Source organism: Canis lupus, chromosome 9 (genome assembly GCF_011100685.1).
Source record: "Canis lupus familiaris isolate Mischka breed German Shepherd chromosome 9, alternate assembly UU_Cfam_GSD_1.0, whole genome shotgun sequence".
NCBI classification, from domain to species: domain Eukaryota; kingdom Metazoa; phylum Chordata; class Mammalia; order Carnivora; family Canidae; genus Canis; species Canis lupus.
In genome coordinates, this window is record NC_049230.1 from 6,507,405 (window position 1) to 6,528,592 (window position 21,188).

The following is a 21,188-nucleotide window of genomic DNA, read 5'->3' on the forward strand; positions in this document are numbered from 1 at the left end:
GCAATGCAAAGGTATTGAACGGGCACAGAGTCCTGAAAGCACCCAGAGTCTTTGGAGGACAGTGGCCAGTGAGTGGGGGGCAGTGGTGAGAGAGAAGGTTCCAGAAGGATATTGGAGCAGACCATACCACGTGAAGGAATGTAAATGTTCCTTTATGAGAAGAACTTCTAAAGGGGTTTTAAGGCAGGGAAATGACAGTCACATTTGCCTAAAACCAATGTTGAAAGGATAAAGTAAGAGAAAAGCTCTGTGGCCTTGGGGCAATCCTTGTGCCTGGACTACAGGGATGGGGGCTGGGCAGTGTCTCCTGCGTGGATGAGCACACCAGTCGCCCTGGCCTCAGGCTCTCCTGAGTCCTCTGTGCTGATGGGACAAGGCTTAAAAGGGACTGTACTAGTTTGAACTGTAAGTTCTGGGGGGCAAAAGAGAAAAGGCACACCAGGGGTGTCCTGGCTAGCGGGCCACAGCAATAAATGGGTGAAAAGTGCCACCTTGGTGCTTGCAGTGAGCCCCACGGGAGCCAGAGTGAGTAAGCACACGCCGAGATGTTAACTTCTCCTGCACTGCACGCTTGGTTTACTGGTTCCCACTTTTTTCACTGGTTCCTGAAATCTCTTCACGGAGAACCAAAATCAGCTCTGTATCTTGGTCTATTTATGCTGGATGGCAAGGAAGGGGAGACGGAGGGTAGATAGCACTACTTCCCCCAGGGCTGTGCTTTGCCCCACACACGGAAAAGCTGGAGGTACTCTTCTGGCTTGGCCACGTGACCCAGGGCCTGAGGAGAGTTGTGGGGCCAGGTTATGGGTCAACTTGTCCTCAGAGGTCCTAAGAACAAGGGGCCTTGAGGGGAACGGGTGGACTCTGCTGTGAGTGATGGGGGTGGGGAGCCTCTGGACCATCCATCCAGCCCCTCAGCTGCTCCCTTGGAGAAAAGCAACTCCCCTCACCCCCACCATCTGATTCTGTTAGGAGGTAAGCTGAGATACTTTCAGTGGCTGGTGCATGGGCCTCCTGGACCTTAGAACCTGCAAAGATGTTAGCATCTCCAGTAACCAGCTGGAATCTGATTGCGTTTAGTGTCCCTGTCCCGGGGATGTGAGGAGGGTGAGCCATTGCTCTCCATCACCTCAACTGCTTGGTGTTTGTGCAGCACTTGACGAGAGGTGCCAGGTGATGGCTGCAGGTGTTCTGGAGCCTTCCCTTCCTCATTCTACTCTTCCCGCTCTCACCTCTGCGCAGGAAGAGTGGATGGTGGTGGGAGTGCTCCACGCTGGAGGGGAGGGAGGGAGGGAAGGAAGTCAGGTGCCCAGAACACGGGAGCCCTGCAGAGAGGAGCACAGGCCAGGCTGGCTCCACCCCTTCCCTGCTGACGTCAGACCTCGAAATAGACAGATTGGGGAGCAGGATTCTTTGCCGACACTGAGTAACCTTGGAGGTGGGGAAGGAGGGAAGACAGGGCTTCAAGCTGGCTGATTAACAAGCTCTGTCCAATTGGGTATAAGAAATTGCACTACCATCCCCACGCTTCCTCCCTAGTTGATGGTCAGAGTAAAAGGCCTCTCCATGGGGCTGGAATACTGTGGGCTCTAAGAGGAAGCCAAGAGCACCACCCATGGAGACCCAGGAGGGATCTATTGGCCCTGGCTTAACAAAGAAGGCACTAGCAGAAGGATGTCACTGGAGCCCCTTTCCTCCCGGGGACACACAGAGTCTGAAAACAGTCTGATCAGAGGAGCGATGCTCTTCTTCAATCTGCACTGAAGGGCATGAGGCATTAACTCCAGTAGGTTACTTGTGACACCAGACTGGACACCTGTGGATGTGTGGCCATCGTCCTCCCCTGGAAGAGGCAAGGCACAGAAGTCCCCGACTGCGGCCTCCACGGCTGCAGACCGGAGATCAGAGCAGGCCTCTGCCCAAGAGATGGGGTGCCAGCAAAGCCGTCTACCACTGTGACAGGTCCTCAGTCAGCAGGATTTCTCAAGGGGGAAAGTACACAGATTTCTCCTCAGAACTGGTTGAAAGTGCAGATTCCTAGGCCTCACAGCCTTGGAGCTGCTACATGGGGCTGAGGCTGGGATCCAGGAATGTGTATTTTTAACAAGTACCTCAAGTTGGTTCCTGGAACCAAACCCTGAGGTACAGTTGAGGCTCGTACTCTGGACCTGGGGGAAGGAAGAGAGCTGGACAGTGTTCCCAAGGCCGTGTGCCTATCTTGTGGGTAGAGCACAGCCTCCCTACAGCGGTGAGGGGTACGCATCACAGACCGGTTGGCACCCAGCACCTGGCCCGGCCGTCTCTTCCCTCCTGTCAAGGTGTTCAGGGAACGTCTCAATCTGAGGCTAGAGAAGTTCTTCCCGGAGCCAAACTCACTGGGCCCTGCTGTGCTCTGTGACCCTTCCTTCCAGATTCACGCTCACCACGAAGCATCTGCTCAGCAATGCGCTCTGCGGCACCTCCCTTTGCACTTGAAGGCTTATTAAAATGTACCTTGGTCTGCTCTCAGCTAATCCACGAGACAGCCCGAGCTCATGCTAATTAATCAGATGTCATCATTAATATGCACCCTAATTGTTCAGCTCCCCTGATGCCCATCACGCTCGGGTCGGCATCTCTGCTGGCTGCAAACCCTTTGGACTTCCTCGGCTCCTGCTTTTTCCTCTGGGCTGGCCTGCAGTCCGGAGGACGTGCCCAAAGACACTTTTATTCTCAGCACAGTTTGCACAGCCAGCGCCGCTGGCTAGGATGCCAGCAACACAGAGGAGCGCAGTTATTACTTTAGAATGAGTGCTTTATTTAATTAAACAATTATTGCCGAGGCCCTGGGGCGCTATTTAGAAAGACACTGGATTCGGCTCACAATAGACACCCTGTAACAGAGAGTGAGCATCGCGCAGGGGGCAAGCACAGCCCCACAAACTCAGCAGGGCCCTCACAAGTACCATGGGTCCTCTGTGCAATGAAAACATCAGACGGACACAGGGCAGGAGGGAAACAATGGGCTGGCATGCACGGTTTCCATCCTAGTTAACACAAAATATTTAAGAACATTCTACCTTCCTCTAAAACCACTAGCAGGCTGCTGGGTTCTAGATGATGTTTTGTTTTTTTTTTTTTTTTTCCCCCTGCACTTTTGGGGGAAATGAAACCAAGTGGGGGAGGAGGGGAGCGAGATGTGAAATCAATCAGGACACTTCCTTAAAGGAAAAAGTCACTTTTAGCTCCTTACCCAGAAACGGAAGGCTGGAAGCAGAGGGGATGTGGAGCATGGAGATGGCCTGGGTTGAACCGTTTGGGGTCAGCCCAGAGCAGCTTGAGGGGAATGCTGAAAACACACACAGGTCAGTGGCAGGGTCGGCCTAGGACGCTTGTGAAGCGAGGAACGTCAGGCATTTATCCCTACTCGTGCCACTCACAGAGAAGGCGTGCTTAAGCCTCAAGCTCAGGCTGCCTGGGATGAGTGTGGATAAAACGGTCCTGAAAAAGCACAGTGCAGAAGGTCCCCAGCAGGGATGAGCACTCCCCATGGAGACCTATTTGGAAGTTTCCCAACCAGATTGGCCCGTGCAGGAGTGTGGGCCGTGGGCATGCACTTAACAAGCTCCATGAAGCTTCCCAGCCTGTGTGTGTGTACAAGGGTGTGTGCATCCCTGGCTCTCTTGTAGGTGGGCTGCTCATCGCTGCTCATCCCTGTTTCCACACGAACCAGGCTTTGGATTGCTGCCCCAATGCACGTATATAGGTGGATACTTCCTTTCTGCCCCAATGCAAGTGAATAGGTGGTACTTCCTTTACAAGAAACAGGCGTATAAAAGTTCTATTTATAAATCCTCAGTTTTCACGGAATAACATCTTACACCCATTAGGAAAACCAAGTACTCAAGAGAAACCTGCAGCCAGTCCTTTTACGAACTAATGAAGTACTTTGTAACTATCAATTACTTTCCCTGTTTGTTTTATGCATTTGGACTTCCATACAGTGAGGTTTCTTAAGAGCTAAGCATGCTGGGGTAAGGGTGGCCAGGTGATGGCACAAAAGATAATTCCCCCCATCTCAAGGCACCTACCTGGCTGAATTGAGGATGGGGGCAGGGCGGAAGGATGAGAATCCAGGTCAGTTTACCTGACATCTGCCCATGGGCCCAGGAGTCCAAACAGTTTGCCCTGGGCAAATGGCATTTGTAAGCAGGTACTCATGACTTGCCAGACAATGGATATAGGGGTAGAGACCTGGGACGTTCTAAGAGGGCAGAGAGATGCTCAAACTGCCAGCGTGTGACAAGGGAGTCTGGGCAGTTCACCTGGCTCAGGAGCTAGGATATAAGTTCCCTCCATCTACCAGGACAGAGTAGAGCATGCAGGACCCCAACCAATGGCAACGAACAGCTTCTGAGATTTGGGGAAGGGACAGTGGGGACTGTCCAGGAGAAGCGAGGACCACCAGCTTGAGATCTAAATTCCCATCACCTGGTATCTTGACTGGGAGCAGAGAGGCGGTGGCACTGGGGATTAAGTGTCACCTTCTAAGCCAGTGTGTCAGGTGTCTGCCATGGCAGAGACAGGATGTGAGGGTGATGGATGGCGGGCTTAACGCCAGCCGACAGAACCCATGTCCCTGAGAGGCACATTAAAAATAAAAACAGCAATCCTCTCACGGAGCTGAAGAAGGAAGCTCAGCCCCAACACCCAAAGGTGCTGGGGGGTGGGGCAGGGGGCAGCGGTCCCCATGGCCCAGGGAGTAGCGTGCTACCCAGGTTTGCATGGAAAGGTGAGGGCTGGTCTGGAGCATGCTGGGCAGCAGCCGGACAGACTCTCGGGATGTGTGGGAGGCTGTGCCCAGGCAGCGGTAGCCATGGGTGATGGGCGGGGTGCTGGAGGCTCATGAGGTCCTTCGCAGGAGTTCGAGAGACAAACCACAGTGTTGGAATGAGTGACAGACCAATCTGAATTTCATTTAGAAAGGGCTGGGTGGGGGGGTGGAAAGCACACCAAAAACAAGAGGCCATTCCCAGGATGAAATATATAGACAGCTCCCTTGAAAAAAGGAGAGAGAGAAAGAAAAACAAAGACCTGTCCCTGTATTATTGATTTCCTTGAGGAAGAGAGACAAGCTAATCCTTTAAAGTCAGTCACTTCAATGTAAGCACGAGCATTCCCCCACATTAGAGATCCAGCTCTTGTTTGGGTTGTGGGCCCACGCATTTTTGGGGCATAGGGCAGAAATTTCATTCATGGAGACCCGGCATTGCGGGTTGAAAGTGGAGGCTCGGCACACGGGGGAAGAGGCTCACGAGGACACTCTGCTGCACAGCTGGCTGAAGACGCCGCAGGCCACCATCAAGCCGAAGCCCCCGGTGTCTGCCAGGCACAGGGGATGAGGGCTGCCCCGCTCATCCCACCTGCGGTGACCAGCCGGTATGACTGCTATCTTCCCATGAGTGAGTGGGGAGAAAGAGGCCAAGCGAAATGGACATTACTGAACATCCAGATGGAGTGAAGGGGAGCTGACAAGAAGCACATTGTGGGGAGAAAGGAAAAAAAAAAAGAAAGATGGGCTTCCCTGGTAGTCCTGGTAGGTGGCCATCCTACAAAGGACGCACTTTGATATTCTAGACCCCATAAGCAACCCATGCAGCCAGGAATCTCCTCTTGGCCCGTTAGAGTCCAACCCATGTGCACCAGACAGGAGGGCAGTGTGTCCTGGAGAAGGGAAGCTGCCATCAGGCCACTTGTGGGCTTAGGGCACTGCTCTCTGCGCCCAGACAGAGCCACCCAATGAGCCCTCCACAAAGACAGCTCATTTGCCCTGTCAGTTCCCACCAGCCCTCTGGGGCCTCCCTTCTCAGCTTACTGTCACCTTCCACTCCAAGTTCCCAATAGTGGCAAATCCAGGGGCAGCGTCCATGCCATGTCCTACTGGGGCACACGGAGGTGCCTCTGGAGGTATGCAACAGTGTTCCTGAGAGCCCCCACATCCTGTCATGTCACTGTGGCTGCTAAACCTTGTTGCGCCGTGCTTTCCCCCCCTCACTGGTCCTGAAGGCCTCTAGGCCACCTCTTGCCCCAGAATTGGTAAGAATAAATATTCAAGTGATGGCAGCAGTGACCCACTTATTAGCAGATGCCACAGCCCCAGGGCACCGTGGCTGATGCTGAAAGAACACAGAAAGGGACCATGGCAGGGACAAGAAACGTCCTTGGGAAGATGTGTCCAATGCTGGTGATCCTTGAGCGAATGTGAGAAGTCTGCTCCACTATCTAGGAGTGAGGGGCAGCAAGAAAGACAGCAAATCCATCAAGCAGACAGGCAGGGTAAGCAGACACGGATCACTGAACAGATCCCATCCTGGGCAGCGCCACCCCACCCCTCTGCAAACATTAAGCTCCAAGGGCTAATGACCGGGTGAGACCTGCCCCTTCTCTCGGGCCTCGCCAGCAGGGCAGCCCACAAGTCCAGCAAGGCTGTGACCAGGGCCAGAGGATGGGGGTGGGAACCCCAGGAGCTGGGCTTCTGTCTCTGCCTTGGCCCTGGGAAAGACACAGTCCCAAAGTCTCAGTTTTCTCTGCTGTAAAGTGGGATGATGCCATGAGCCTTACTGTGCAGCTGGAAGGGCCAAATGAAAAATGAGAAAGTGAGTGGCAAGAGGCTACACCCACGCAAAGCTGCAGTAGGAAGGGCCGGTCAAGGCTTGGCATGGCCATGCAGGCACGTCACACCCCTCTCCATCTCCTTACAAAAAGGACGTTCACCCCTTGAGTGGTACTGTCTTAGGAAAAGACTCCTGGGTTTTAAAAAGGGGACTACATGGTATTCTAAATGTTGCAGATGACAGACAAGTATTGCTGCGTCAGGCTGAGGCAAGATGGAATCAGAAAACATGACTTCCTGGCAGACGGAGAAACTGGGACTCTCGTGAAGGCCTAGGAAGCCCCTTCCCATGTTTACCTGAGCCTGAATCGGATTGCCCTACACCCCTCAGAAGAACCTAGAAGATAGAAGTCCCTAAACTCCCCCACGGCCTCCAATACACACCCCGCTTCTTGAAGGGGGTGACCAGGCACCTGCAGGCTGGCTGTCATCTCTCTCCCGGGCCACCTCCTGTATCAAGGCAGGATGGCAAGCCAGGGTGACCTTGTCCTGTCCCAAGGCAGCTGCGAGGGCCCCCACTCCATACCATCGGTTTGTAGCCGAGCCTCCAGCAAGGATGAGCTCCGTTGTGCCATCTGCGCTCCCGGCTCTGCTTGGCCAGTGCCTGCTGGGCTGCCGGTGACCCAGCAGCATCTGTCCACCTGTAAGAGGCAGAGGCCACTCCTGCGAACCGGCAGGAGCGCTTGGCACCCAGGAAGTCCCACTGTGGCCTCAGGGCTTCCCTCTGACACTCTAGAAGCAGGGGAAACATCAGGGCTAGGCCCTGGGCCGGGGGTGTGGGGGACGGGCTGGGAAGCGCTGCAGGGACAAGAAAGTGAAATGAGCAACTCGCAGTGCCCTCGACTCCATGGAACAGCGGCACACATCCTGCTTCCCAGACACTCGGGAAGGTTGGGTTCCTGGAGAGAACTGATTTATGCACAACCACACCACTTCACCACTGGTCCTTGGCTCCTCCTCACCGCACAGGGGAGAAGGAAGTGCTCACTTCTCACTGTTTCCTAGCAAAGCCAGAGAAGCTCTGCACAAAGAATCCCAAGATATTCCCCAGCCTGGAGGCGAGGTTACTGGTTTGAAAGAGGTGGGGCACCTGACACTTTCTCACTGATCCTTCAAAGGAGCAGAAGGGGCATGTGTGGGGTTCTGAGAATCTAAGGCCAGCTGACAGCAGGTCCCGATGGTTAATTCTCATGGGCTCTTGCCAGGGCCCAGGTCACTGCTGGCTCCAGCTGCAGCAGCCTGTGGGGATGGCCCTGGCAAGCACGTGTGACTCATGGGACCCCCGCCTCCCAGTGCCCTGTTCTGTGGCTACTCCAAGGAAGGAGAGGGAGAGACTGACTCATATCAGCTGCACTGGCAATCACAGGATGTGGACGGAGGTCGCAGGGTGGAGGGGAGGAGAAATTTTCCATTCGTTATGGTCAAGGGCTTTGGGAGGCGACTGGTAGCTGCTGATGGAGAAAGCTCCTTTCTTATCATGATGCTACGCACAGGCTGGCCTCTGGGTAGAGTTAATACCCCAAATATTCTCATTCTATGTGTGCATTTCAGTAGCATTCCTGGGAAGACACGGAAAAGACGGTTTCCAAAGGACCTTCATCTTCTGAAAATTAAACTACAAAATAAAAGCCTGTATCTTTATTCCCCAGAATGTACTGTCCCAAAATAGCAATGAAGAGATGGTTATTACAAGGCCCTTACAAAACATGCAGGCTGTGCAGGTGCATCACCTACCTAATACCTGAGACAAGGAGAGGATTGTGCACGGGGTGGGGGTGCTTTAAAGCTGCCTGCCGTCTCACCCCACATTGTGGTGAAGTCTGGCTGCCGGCAAAAATCAGAAACCACGGGTAGAGAGAGGTACTGGGAGTCTCCAGAAGGGATAAACAATGACTAAAGCATTCACATTCAGGGAGAAGTATGAGCCTCCTCCTTTACATCTGCAGAGGCCACCTGATAGAATGAAGACACCCGGAGGAGCCCCATGGGTCAGGTTTGGGAAGGGAAGGTGCCCCTGCCACCCCCAACAGAGAGCTCAGGACCAAGGAAGGAAACCTCTGTGTTTGCTGATCCCTTCCAGGTCACTGACAGGGGTGAGGTTTGTGGGCGCACGCCCAGTGTGGCGAGGCAGGAACCACTGTTCTTCAGAAGCCACAGACCCCGGGAGCTGGACACAAAGTTCTAACTCCTGAGACGATGTGGAGATCTAGCTGCCTTGAACTTCTCCAAACCAGGGAGGAAGCACATTTGGACACAACAGCTGAGCAAAGCAAGGCCCCCAGCAGTGGACCGGGAGGAGGGGGAATGGAACAACAACCCGGCGGGATAGGCTCTATTCCCTTGGGCCCTTCCCACCCCTGCAGCTTTTGCGGGTTGGGTGGTAATCAGCCCTGGGAGTTCTAAGCACAATATCTGAAAGATGAAGGTGGTAATTAACGCCTGTCTGCTTTCCTGAATGGCTCCTTCTTCCCCATCAGGGGGTTATTGAGATTCAGGGAGGGAGGCTCCCATCATGTGGAAGGTTTACGGGAATAAGTGGGGGAACATTTTAATAAAGCAATAATAATGCTTCTAAATAATTTACCAGGCAAATGGCAGCAGCCAATATTCCCAGTACTTGTATCTGTTTTGCTGGGGAGGGGACGTGCCAGGCAGATTAAGCACAGATTCTTTTTTTTTTTTTTTTTTTTTAAGATTTTATTTGAGAGAGCAAGCGAGCACATGCATGAGCAGAGGGGAGGAGAAGAGGGAGAAGCAGATTCCCTGTTAAGCAGGCAGCCTGATGCGGAACTCGATCTCAGGACCGTAGGATCACGACATGAGCTGAAGGCAGACGCTTAACTGAGCCACCCAGGAGCCCGATTTAGCACAGATTCTATCAGCTTCTCCTAGAAAGACCCACCTGAGGTCGGGTCCCTCTGCCGGTCCCTCTGCCCTGATGTGCTCCAGTGTCTGTGTTGAGCCTCTTGGACCCCTTCCTCCACCTTCTCCTGCCTCCTCCTTCCTCTAGTTAGAGATCTAGGCAGGTCGTTTTACTCACTGATACCTTTGCTAATATCATCAATGATGGCTTGTTGAAATGCTAAGAGGCCAACGGGTCTGAGCTGTGCTGCCCTCCTAACAGTGACCCCCGTCCCTCAACAAGGCTGGGCAAGTAGGGAACGGTGCCAGGGAATTAACTTGCTTCCAGATTCCCACCACATGTAGGGGGATTTGAGATATGATTCTATTAAAAGACAAATTTCTAGTCCTAGGTGACCATGCAAGCCAAAAACCAGACCATCCGATTGCTCCAGCAATGCCGAAGAGGAAAACCAACCTCTCCCTATGCGTGGGCCACAGGTTGCCTTCAGTAGGTCCACAGGGTGGGACTGGAAGGCAAAACCGGCACTCAGTGGCCCGGTAACTCAGAACCAGGTAACCGCTGGAAGCACCTGCAGGAACCTCTGCCAGGACACGGACAGGTAAGTCAAGAGGCCAACTCCCCGAAAGGCTTGCCTCTTTCCTGAACCCTACCTCCTTCCCTGAATCAGTGAAGTGGCCACGTGTCAAACTCTGTGTCACCTCACACACCTAAATCTGTGTCAGGTTGAGGAGGACCAAGAGGAGGCAGAGAATATTAATAGATCCTGCAAAAGGGAGAGGGAATCATTTCTGAGTCCTGCCCACAAAGTAGGCAGAGATAAATAATGGCCTCTGGTTTCATGTCTGGCATGGCATCCAGTTCCAGCCCACGTCCCCCCTGCCCATGGCACAGAAGAGTCGAGAACAGCCTGGAGATTCATCTTCCTCCCTCACCTGCAGGGAGGAGGGGAGAAAAGGAGAGAGCTGGGCTGATCCTCCCCTATTTGGAGAGCTTGTTTGTGGTCAGGGCCAACAGCTAAGATGGTTCAGTCCTGCCTGCCCAGTTGGGAAGCCCGGCACCTACCATATGCTCTTGGGCTGGCCAGGAGTTAAGTCAAAATGTGGCAAGTCTCCAGGAAATTAGCCCTGACACACTTAAAGAGCTATGCTGAGGGTGCCCCTCAAACCGTGAGCTCAGTTTATGAGTTCACAGCCAGGAGCTGGCAATGACCCGAATGCCAACAAAGAGGCATGTGTGACAGGACACCCAGGCTATGTTCTTAGTAACCTGGTGTGTTTTCTGCCCAGGACCATTACTCCAGTAACTAGCCAGAGTGTGGAGCTGTGTAGACCCTCCTGTCTGGGAAAAGAGCTTGATCAAAGAGTAAAGTTCAAATGCCCCCAGCCACCCAGGCTGGGCAGAGGTGAGGCCACTCACCAGGTAGATGCGGTAGGCGTCCACACGGCGCAGGGGCCCCCAGCAGGGGTCAGTGTCGTTGTGCTTGGTGTCGGCCTCCACACCGCAGGACTCGTTGCCAGTGGCGCTGCTGATAAAGAGAAGAGTGGCTCAGTGTGGCCCCCACTTGGCTGGGAGCAGACAGGATGTAACGTTACTAATTATTAGCCACCACTGCGCCTCTACTCCCGCTGCAGCTGCTTCTAGACCAACCTCACTCAACATGAATCACAATCCTCAATCTCTTTGGGCAGGTGCTACTTGTCCCTTTGGCGCCATTCCCCAGTGACCCTGGAGCCCCTGGTGGGAATCCTAGTCATCTTCCAGGGAGGGGGCAGTAGAGTGTGTTTCCCAGGGACAGAGTGAATAGCCAGCTGTGGTGCCCATAGAATGGGGCCTCGGCCTCTCCAATCTTTAGATGCTGACAAATTTGCTGGGTGTTGTGCTTCTACCAAATACTCTGCCCTGACTGGATGAGGAAGCCTGTTTGGCTATAGCCCAGGTGGTGATGGGGGGAGAGGGGAGAGACACTCACCAGGTCACCTGCATGAGGGAGAAGGGGACAGCGGCAGCGTAGATGGCCAAATCCCCGTACAGGTAAATGATGATGCAGAAATAGAACAAGTTGACCCCCACTGAAAGGAACAGAGTCACTGTCAGGGAGCCACGCAGGCGCCTGTGTTCTTTCCTGACCATGAGGTCTCCACTCTCCCACAGCTTTCCTTTCTCCAGAAAGAAAGCAACTAAGTTCCGTGGCTTGTTTTGGCTGGCTGCACTGTGTGGCGGCAGGAGCCACGGCCGCCCGTGACCTCCACCTCAGCGAGGCTAGGCGAGGCTGGGGGCCCAAGACACTCCACATCCAGGCAGGTGCAGGGCAGTGTGAGGTGGGGGCTGCCCAGGGAGGATCAGAGGGGTCTCTTTGCTTGGGACGGGCTGTCTGGGCAGGAGGAGTAGAGAGGCCCTGGGTCAGGAGCCTGAGCGTGCCTGGATTGGGGCCCCTCACAGCCTAACACAGGACTCTATGACAAAGGCTGGTACTGAGGACTGGAAAGCGAAGAGAACCGAAAATGGCCCGGGTTCTGAAGCTGCAAGAAGGTGAAAAGCCCTGATGTCCAAAGCCTCATTCTGGTGACGGATCACCAAGGCTCAGATGGGAAGGGGGGGGCTGGGCTGCTGCCGACACAGGGGGCCATGGGAGGGGCCGCTCAAGACGCGCTTGAGGTCAGAACATCTGCCAGGGAGGATGCTGCCTTCTGAAGGTGCCCGTGGAAGCTCCCTCCACAGAGGCAAACCTTGCCCCCTTCCCCCTCCAGCGCAGCATGAACCAGGAGGGAATGTGGGCTCTAGACCCAGCGCCACAGATCTCACTTCCTGACCCGTGACAGAGGCAAGTCCCCGACCACCTCCCATCCCGCACAGCGAGAATTATTCCACCTGTGCTAAATTCCCTACGTGATTCCAGCTTTACAGACCAGGTGTAAAAGCTCTGAAAAAAGCATCCAGGCCCTACAACCTCGAGGTCACAGCCCCAGACAGCCAGTCTCAAACTGCCTTTCAGACCGACTGCTCGTTTTTGATGTCATGGGTCTCAGGCTGCCAGCTTCTCCAAGAACAGAAAGAAAAATGAAGTGACAGTTCCCTTCTAATCCTGGTGGCTCAGAAGAGCCTCTAGGGTCCCAAGGGGAAAACCAGGGACATGTTCCTCCTGGCCTATTTGAGGTTAGCTCTGCTCCTAGGAGTCTGGGGGAGAAAGACCAGGAAAACACAATTCTTGCGAGGACCCTGGAGGCCTCAGGTAGTGTCCGTGTCCAAGCTCAGTCAGTGGTCCCTGGGGTCTGGCAGCTACTCGCACCCCAGGCCCCTGATTGTCTTTCTGCTCTGACACGAATGCTCTCTGCAGAGAGGTACTGTCCCCTCCCCACTCAACCTCTCTTCCTCTTGCCTGTGAACTGCGGTGTCAGCTCTGTTTATAAACTGCCATTGGCCCTCCCTGATCAATAAATCTCATTACTAGACACAAAATGGGAGGACCGACGAGCTTCCTGAGAAGACGGCAATGACGAGGCCTGGCACTGCCAGTCACAGGAGTGAGCCTGGAGCCCAAAGGGTCTTGTCGTGGAGGGTGGCAGGTCCTTCCCAGGGGAAGAAAACTACCCCTGGATGAAGGACAAGGCAGAGCAGTGGGTTTTGCCTGGGGGTGATTTTGCCTCACAACCCCCACCAGGGACCTCTGACAACGTCTGAAGACGTTTTGGTTGTCACGACTGGGAGGTGCTACTGGCATCTAGTGGGTGGGGGCCAAGGATGCTGCTTAATATCCCACAATGCAAGGGTCAGGCCCCACGACAAAGAATGACCCAGCTCAAATGTCATCACTGCTGAGTGTGGCAAACTCGTAGCAGAGGAGAAGGCGTCCCCTGAGTGGGAGGCTGCTCTTGTATGAGTGAGCTCCTTTTCTATTAGAGTGGGGGGGGAACCAGAAGTCTGGTCTGTAAGGGAAGAAAAAAAATAAAACCATTGGTTCCCAGAATTGTTAAAGAAACTGGGGCGGACTGTAAAACATGCTGATCAGAAAGGAGGTTTCAAAGGTATATGTCCTCCCTCCAACATGCGGCTGCCAGGAGGAAATGTTCACACTCTTATCTTCATCTAACGAGATGGGGAGAGATAGAAACGGAACAGAGGAACAGAGTGGGTTGGACATGACCAGTCTGGTTTTCATGAATTCTGGAACCCTCTGTGAGGCTGGTAGGGAGGGCGGGACCCAAACACTCCGGCAACCTTTGGATGATGATCATCATGCTCTGGACTGTCAAATTGCAGCACCAGTGATAAACCGAATGCTTAATGTCCTGAAAAGCAGTCAAGAAGACTCTGGCTTCTCTGATCCCTCAGGCTCTGAGTTACTGCAGTCACATTTAAGACTAGAAAGAACCAGTAGAGAGGACGCCCCTGGAAACAGGCGGCTGTGACAAAGGGGCAGGAAATCTCCCAAAGAGAAAATTTTCACAAAGACAAGGGTTTATTGAGATGCGTCTGACTGTCCATGGAGGGGAAACCAGCAGGTCTGGGCACTAAAAAACTAAGCTCTTAAGCAGATCATCTTTCAAAAGAACAACATTTGCTGTGGAGATACATGGTGTTGTCACTGAACACCCGGCAACCTAGCCTCTGAGCTGGGTCGGGATCCTCTGAGCTGCAGGCAATCCCACCAAGGAGCAGGTCATGAATAGACACTGAGATTCCCAGACAGCAACCCTGTGCATGGACTCCTTGCGCCCTCTGCTGGCCACCAGGGTGGGGGGGCACACAGAAAATGAGGTAGACGCGTGTACACACACACACACACACACACACACACACACACACAGGTATGTGCACAGTGTATCCGTCACAGGTCTCTGCCCTGCGTTGTCCTAGACTGAGCAGTCCAGAAGAAAAGGAGACACGTCAGGAGCAATCAGGCAAGAGGCACAAAACTACCAGCTGGCTCCAGTGGCTTCCTTCCTTGGAAAACTGCTTAGGATTCCTGACCTCTACAAACAGTAGGAACCAAGTAGCTGCTTCTTTCTTCCTAGTGCTGATGATGAACGGGGAGGGATCAAGGAAGACAACACGAGCGGTTCAGTCCTCTCAGCAAGGTGGCTGCTCAAGTGCACCGGCAAGCCTGCTGACAGTCTGCTCATCTGTGTCTGCATTGCTTGCCCCATCCCTAGCGGTCAAGGTCTGTTGGAAAGCACCACCTCTCTTTGCCCTCACCCCACCTTGGGAAAGAGCTTATACCTTTATTGAAGAACATACAGGCCATCTGTCCCATTTCCACCCGGTCTGTGATTTCAAAAAGGTTCAGAGATCCACGTCTCTCTGTGGAGGTAATGGACAAGGAAGAGGAAGCGGTTTTCATTTGGAAAAGCTCTCAGAGGGGGTGCTGAGCTCACAGAATTCTCCAGAATAAGGAAATGCTAGAGCACTTCAAATTCTTCTGAAAACTTCTACTGTTTCCTACCTGTAATACATTTTATTTTATTTTTCTTTCTTTCTTTCTTTCTTTCTTTCTTTCTTTCTTTCTTTCTTTCTTTCTTTCTTTCTTTCTTTCTTTCTTTCTTTTTTTTTTTGTAATACATTTTAAAACAGTACAGGAAAGGATCCTAGGGTGCTCACTATGGATGGGCAGGGGGTGGGGGGTGGGTAGCTGGGATACCTGGCCCTGGCTCGCTCTGCTGGACCAGGGATGGGACCTGTCAGGCATCGTGCATAGTGGGACAGGAGGACATCCCACATTTATTTGAGCATCCAGTGTGCCCTGGGCACTGAGGTGGGTAACCTGCCCAAGTTACAAACATTAGCAAGCGGGGGAGCCAGCAGGGTGAAGCCTGGGCCTGGGGCTTGTGTTCTGGCCAGAGGGTCTGTGCAGAGACTCCTGGTCCTCTTTACAAGGAAAGGGAACCCTATGGACCAGCCGGCCAGCTCAGAACCCCAAGACTTACGCACTGACAGGATGGGCCGTTTCTCTGCCCGCTCATAGTTGTCCTGGACAAGGACATCACTGTCGGAGGCTGTGGAGGAGTCGTCATCTTCTTCCTCCTAGAAGGGGTGGGGTGGGGGAAGGGGAGCAAACAAGAAAGAACAAAGGCTACAGAAAACCCACGGAAAATTGAAGAACCCCATTTCTTCTGTTATTTCTTTCCAGAATGTGTCTGATCAGGGGCATCTCTCAGCACCACTGTGCTCCCACATTAGGTGCAGACACTGAGATGTCAGATCTGAAGCTGTACCACAGGTCCCGGGTACGGAGGCTCAGAATGACAGGCGAGCTCAAAGTAGGGGGTTCAAGGGACCCATCATGACATGATGTTAAGACAGCAGAGGCCTGGGGCACCTGAGTGGCTCAGGTGGTTAAACGTCTGCCTTCAGCTCAGGTCATGTGGGATCGAGTTCCACATCAGGCTCCTTGCTCAGTGGGGAGTCTGCTTCTCCCTCTCCCTCTGTCCTTCCCCTCACTCGTGAGGGCATGCTCTCTCTCTTAAATAAATAAATTTTAAAAATCTTTTTTTTTTTTTTTTAAAGAGAGCAGAGGCAAAAAAAAAAAAAAAAAAAAAAAAAAAAAGAGCAGAGGCTGCACCTGTTCATTAAGCTTATGTGGCCGTCAAACCCGAGCTCTAGGACAAAGGCACAGAGTAGTGCTATGGACACAAGCCTAACATACATGGGGAAGGAAAGAACCAGCCCCTGAGGGCTGCCTCACGGCATAGGACTGGACACAGGCACTGCCTGGAGACAAGGGCGACACACACACCTGGTGGTTTTCCATTCTCTTCCAGCGGAGCTGAGCATTGGCTGCTGCCATGGCCTCTACCACGAAGGTAGTTGTCACAAAGCTGCAGGAAAGCCACAAGGTAATTGTCAAAGGCAGTAGGAGGTTAGAGGTGGTACAATGAAAAAGGAAAATCCACTTTAGGACCTGACCGAACCAGCGAGCCCAAAGCATTCTCTCTTCTGAGAACTGTTCCCTAGGAACTTTCGAGTTGCATCTGACTTATTAAAATGTATGTGTGTAGGTGCATGCTTGCCTTGATTGCCCTGTCTATGTTTAGGATGTGATTTGATGCACAGGAGAGGGGTGTGCAATAAGCTGCTGGTTGCATGGGGTAGAGCATAAGCCCCAGGGAAGAGGGGATGTGGGGCGATGTGACAGCGAACACTGAGAAGGGTCCGCTGGGGGCAGGGTGCGGAGGAGGTGGATTCACAAGGGACCTTCTGAAAGCTTCAGGGAAGGGCAGCGGCAGCTCTCACCTCTCCTTGATGGGACACAGTAAGTGGTCAGCTCCCAATTACACACGCTAATGGACAGAGTGCCAGCGTGGATAATTGTAAAGGGTGTTTGGCTCCAGAATGTGTTTGTATGTTTCCTTCCTTTTTCGGAAGGACCTTCACTTTCCCAATAATCTAGGTGATGTAAAAATAAGCTTGCGTTTTTATGGCTCAAATCAAAAGGGACACTGGGAGGTGGCAGTAGACGTCTGCTGAGGAGTCAGACTAGAGTGAAAAGCCATCTTGGCTCTTCCTCTTAGCAAAGCTGGAGAGGCCCAGACTTCAGCTGGAGTGCAGGGGGAGCATCTGTCAGCAGAGCTGTGGGGAAGGCCACATCCCCCCTGCTGAGCGCTGGACAGCACAGTCACCTCCCTCCTCCCCAAGGCTTCACCCCAGCCCTCCTCAAGGGCCCTCACCCGCCACAGGCTGCTGGCTCAACCCTTCGGGGAAGGTGTTTAATCCCCCACCCATTCCCTCTTGGTAGGTGGAGGGCAGCTGGCTCTGAGGCTCCCATTCCGGTGCCTCAGCACCTCCTGGAAAGGTTTCTCATTATCTTGCTTAAGTGACCATTTTAAGGACTTTAGATTTTCCCTTCTTTTTGCAAGTAAAACTAGAATCAATCTTAGTTAAGGCATGAAGAGGCTTCTCATGGCTGCACAAGGGCCAACGCATCGATCATGTTCAAATATAAATGGGCTGAGCAGGGAGGGGACATGGCAGTCCCTACCTGGGGGCCCCCAATAATCACTTCCCATTCAGACGGCTGCCCATGCTGAAGGTCCTTTAAAGGGGACAGCAGAGTCAGGGGAGGACAAGGACTTCTAGGGCTCTTGGCTGCCAGGACTCGCAGTATGCAATGAGCAAACGGTACCCCAAGGATAGCCACAAAACCCCCAAAAGAAAGTGGGTGAAGGAACAGAGAAATGTTTTCTTATTCCATTCAGCCTCTCTGAGGTCCTCACTGGCTTCAACTGTAGCCCATGTCATCCTTCCAAGGGCACCCAACTCCTCCCTCCTTCCCATCTGCCAAACCGCCACCCTCCATGACCACCGACTACCTGCCGAAAGCTGCCATCGCCCCCACCTTCCCTGTGCCTCACCCTGCGAGGCTTTGTCGGGTTTTTTCCACATTACTCATCACCTTCCAACCTACCCTACAATTCTCTTATCACCTTCACTCTTTATGTCTCCCCACCGAGAGAGAAGTCTTGAGGGCAGTGATCTTTGTTCTGTTCACCCAAAAACAGTGCCCGGTGTCACCTCTCCCATGGAAGGGACCCCTGGGAGGTGTTTCCAAGTGCTCCCTTACCTTTTTTGGGCAGCTGTGGATTCCTACCTGGAAATGCATAGTCCTAAATCCCTTATGAGCCTGGGGTACTGGCTGAATGACTCCCCACCTGCCCGCAGAATCCCTGAGAAGAGCCTCAGGTACGATCTCCCCTCTGTGAAGCACCAGCTAGTGAATCCCACCCCCGCGGCTCAAGGAGCAGGAGGCACTGAAAGTGTGGGCAGACAGTGGCCACCCGTTTGCTACCAGGCACCAGGTGAGGTGAGGTGAACACTTTATTAGGTGTGTACCTGTGTGTTCGTCACTTTGTGAACTACCTTAAGCAAATTCTAAATTCCAAACTGACTTCTTATCACTGCAGATGTTTGTCCAATTCTTTTTCTGTGGCTAGGTGGTGTTTTCTCAGAGAACAAAAACGGTACCATGTATAAGTATATAAGAGAGTAAATCAAGCAGCCGGGGAAGCGATGTGAGTACCACGTGAAACATTCCAAAGCCTGATCAGATGTCTTGATTCTTAACTGATGAGGTTATATGACTTCTGTTAGCATGAGACCTGGAGACCTTTGTGCCTCCTTTCCTGTCACTGGGCCACCCTGGCTAGGATTCACCGTGGACATCTTCCTGTCACCTCCACCCTCCACCACTCCCCTGCCCTGGCACCATTCCTCATGTTAATGAAAAGAGGTCAGGGCTCCCTAGGCAGGCTCCTCCCGGCCACCCCCATGTGCCAGCCTCTTACCTCATGAAGCCCAGGAACACCAGCAGGACCAAGCTGACGAGCCACCCCGCGGTGGCAAAAGCCTTGGGCATGGTGAGCGCACCTGTGCCCACGATGAGGTTAAACATGTACACCAGCCCCACCTGGAAGCGACAGAAGTGACATTCAAGCCCCCAAATTAATTAACCTCTCCTTCCAGTGGCTCCCAAAGAGGACCCTGGGCAACAGCCACACTGGAGGCAGAGAGGCCAGCCTTGAGCTAGGGAAGCAGGTCAGAAGGGAGAACGTGGCGGAGGTTCGAAGGAGGCGCGCTCTGCAACCAGCTGCCAGGGAAGCAGATGCCAACACTTGGAAGGCTCAAGGCCCACGTTCTATGGGTCTTTCCAAGATGTCTCTACTGATCGGGTTCCTCCTCCGCTTCTGTGGTCACCATCCTACCACCTTGTCATTTCCTTGTATTTAGAGCTGCACTTGAGATGTTAGCTCCCTGCTCAACCAGGCTGTAGGCTTCCCAAGGACAGAGCACCATGTCTGGGGACCAGGCACAAGGATGAACCTAGGGCTGACCTAAAAAAGACCTGGACTCTTCCAAGACTTCTGAGCATGTGACCCAACCCTGCTCCCCACCCATTCTTGCCATTGTCTTTGGGATGCTGCCATTCAGGCTGCTTCCTTCTCCCCTCTGTCCTCCCCACACTAACTTCAAGGATGTTTATGAAACTTGAGATGCAATTTACGTACTATAAAATTCACTCTTAAGATATTTACAAATGACATATCCGATAAAAGTATCCAAGATATATAAAGAACTTACACAACTCAACAGCCAAAAAAAAAAAAAAAAAGCAATCCACTAAGAAATGGACAGAAGTCATGAATAGACATTTCTCCAAAGACATATAGATGACCACCAGACATGAGATGCTCAACATCACTCATCATTAGGGAAATGCAAATCAAAACCACAATGAGCTGTCAGCTCACACCTGTCATAATGGCTAAACTCAACAACACAGGAAATGACAGGTGTTGGCAAGGATGTGGAGAAAGGGGAGCCCTTGTGCACAGTTGGTAGAGATGCAAAGGGGTGCAGCCACTGCAGAAAACAGTACAGAGGTGCCTCAAAAAGTTAAAAAAAGAACTACCCTATGATCCAGTAATCACACTGCTGGGTATTTAACCCCCAAATACAAAAACACTAATTCAAAGGCATACATGCACCCCTATGTTTATAACAGCATTATCTACAACACCAATTACGGAAGCAGCCCAAACATCCATCGCGTGATGAATGGATAAAGAAGAGGTGGTATGTACGTATAACGAAATAGTACTCAGCCATCAAAAAAATGAAATCTTGCTATTTGCAACAATGTGGATGGAACTAGAGAGTATAATGCTAAGCAACAGAAGTCAGGGAAAGACAAATACCCTATGATTTCACTCGTGTGGAATTTAAGAAACAAATGAGCAAAGGCAAAAAAAAAAAAAAAAGAGAGAGAAAGACAAAAAGCAAGAAAGAGACTCTTAACTATAGAGAACCCACTGCTGGTCACTAGAGGAGCAGTGGGTAGGGGGCTGGATGAGACAGGTGAAGGGGATGAAGAGCACACCTGTCATGATGAGCGCCGAGTGACAGAATCGCCAAGTCACTACACTGTACACTGAAACTAATACAGCACTGTATGTTAACTACGCCGGAATTAAAAACTTAATAAAAAAATTTACCCCTTTGAAGGACAGTTTGGTGGCTTCAGGCACAGTCATAGGGCTGTGCAACCACCACCACCATCTGATTCCACTTCATCACCCCAGAGAGCAAGCAGGTAGCACCGCTTGGCCCCTGACAACCAGCCTCTGAGTAGAATTGCTGGGTCACTGAGAATGAGGTTGCAAACTCACATTCTCGCCAACCTGACTTCGGCTATTAACTATCATTTTCCTTTTTTGAGGTCTCAACCAGGAAAGTCCTTTCTTCTGCAGCCCTTCCCATTCCTGCTGACAGCTGTAGTCGCTCCACCCACCCGATCCAGGCCACTGTCTCCCCAACATCATTTACCACAGGCTAGCTTGCTGAGCACAGTCCACCCAGGCCTCACGCGGCCTCCCTTGTGCTGCCCCTCCCGACGCTAGCCTTGGATGGACTAAGCGCCTGCTTCCTCTGCTCCCTATACAACAAGCCTGCTAAAACTTCCACGGTATTTTCTTTTTCTTTTTCTCCCTTCCTTCCTTCCAGTTACAATTATTGGTCCCACAGCAAAAAGCAGTTCCTTCACCTGTGCTCTGAGAGCATCACACCGGTTTTATTCCACCATGGACTTCTTGGCATTTCCCACAGGAAACCATCGAACCTCACTCTTGGCGCCCCAGCCCCCACCCTTCTCAGCTGAAGGCCGCGTCCTCTGTTCTGGAGGTG

General features: G+C 52.5%; 1 protein-coding gene across 3 annotated transcripts in view; it reads right to left on the reverse strand.

Annotated features, from left to right (window-relative positions):
* Positions 1-21,188, reverse strand: part of TMEM104 (transmembrane protein 104) — a 56,543-nt gene that overhangs the window by 29,439 nt on the left and 5,916 nt on the right. For 2 of the 3 annotated variants that reach the window (XM_038546650.1, XM_038546652.1), the window contains 6 exons: positions 18,794-18,915; positions 16,249-16,330; positions 15,440-15,536; positions 14,736-14,816; positions 11,488-11,587; positions 10,935-11,043 (listed from right to left, as the gene is read on the reverse strand). In XM_038546650.1, coding sequence (XP_038402578.1) covers positions 10,935-11,043; positions 11,488-11,587; positions 14,736-14,816; positions 15,440-15,536; positions 16,249-16,330; positions 18,794-18,915 — 591 coding nt within the window. The remainder of the gene's footprint in view (positions 1-10,934; positions 11,044-11,487; positions 11,588-14,735; positions 14,817-15,439; positions 15,537-16,248; positions 16,331-18,793; positions 18,916-21,188) is intronic. The other variant, XM_038546651.1, reaches the window with a different exon arrangement.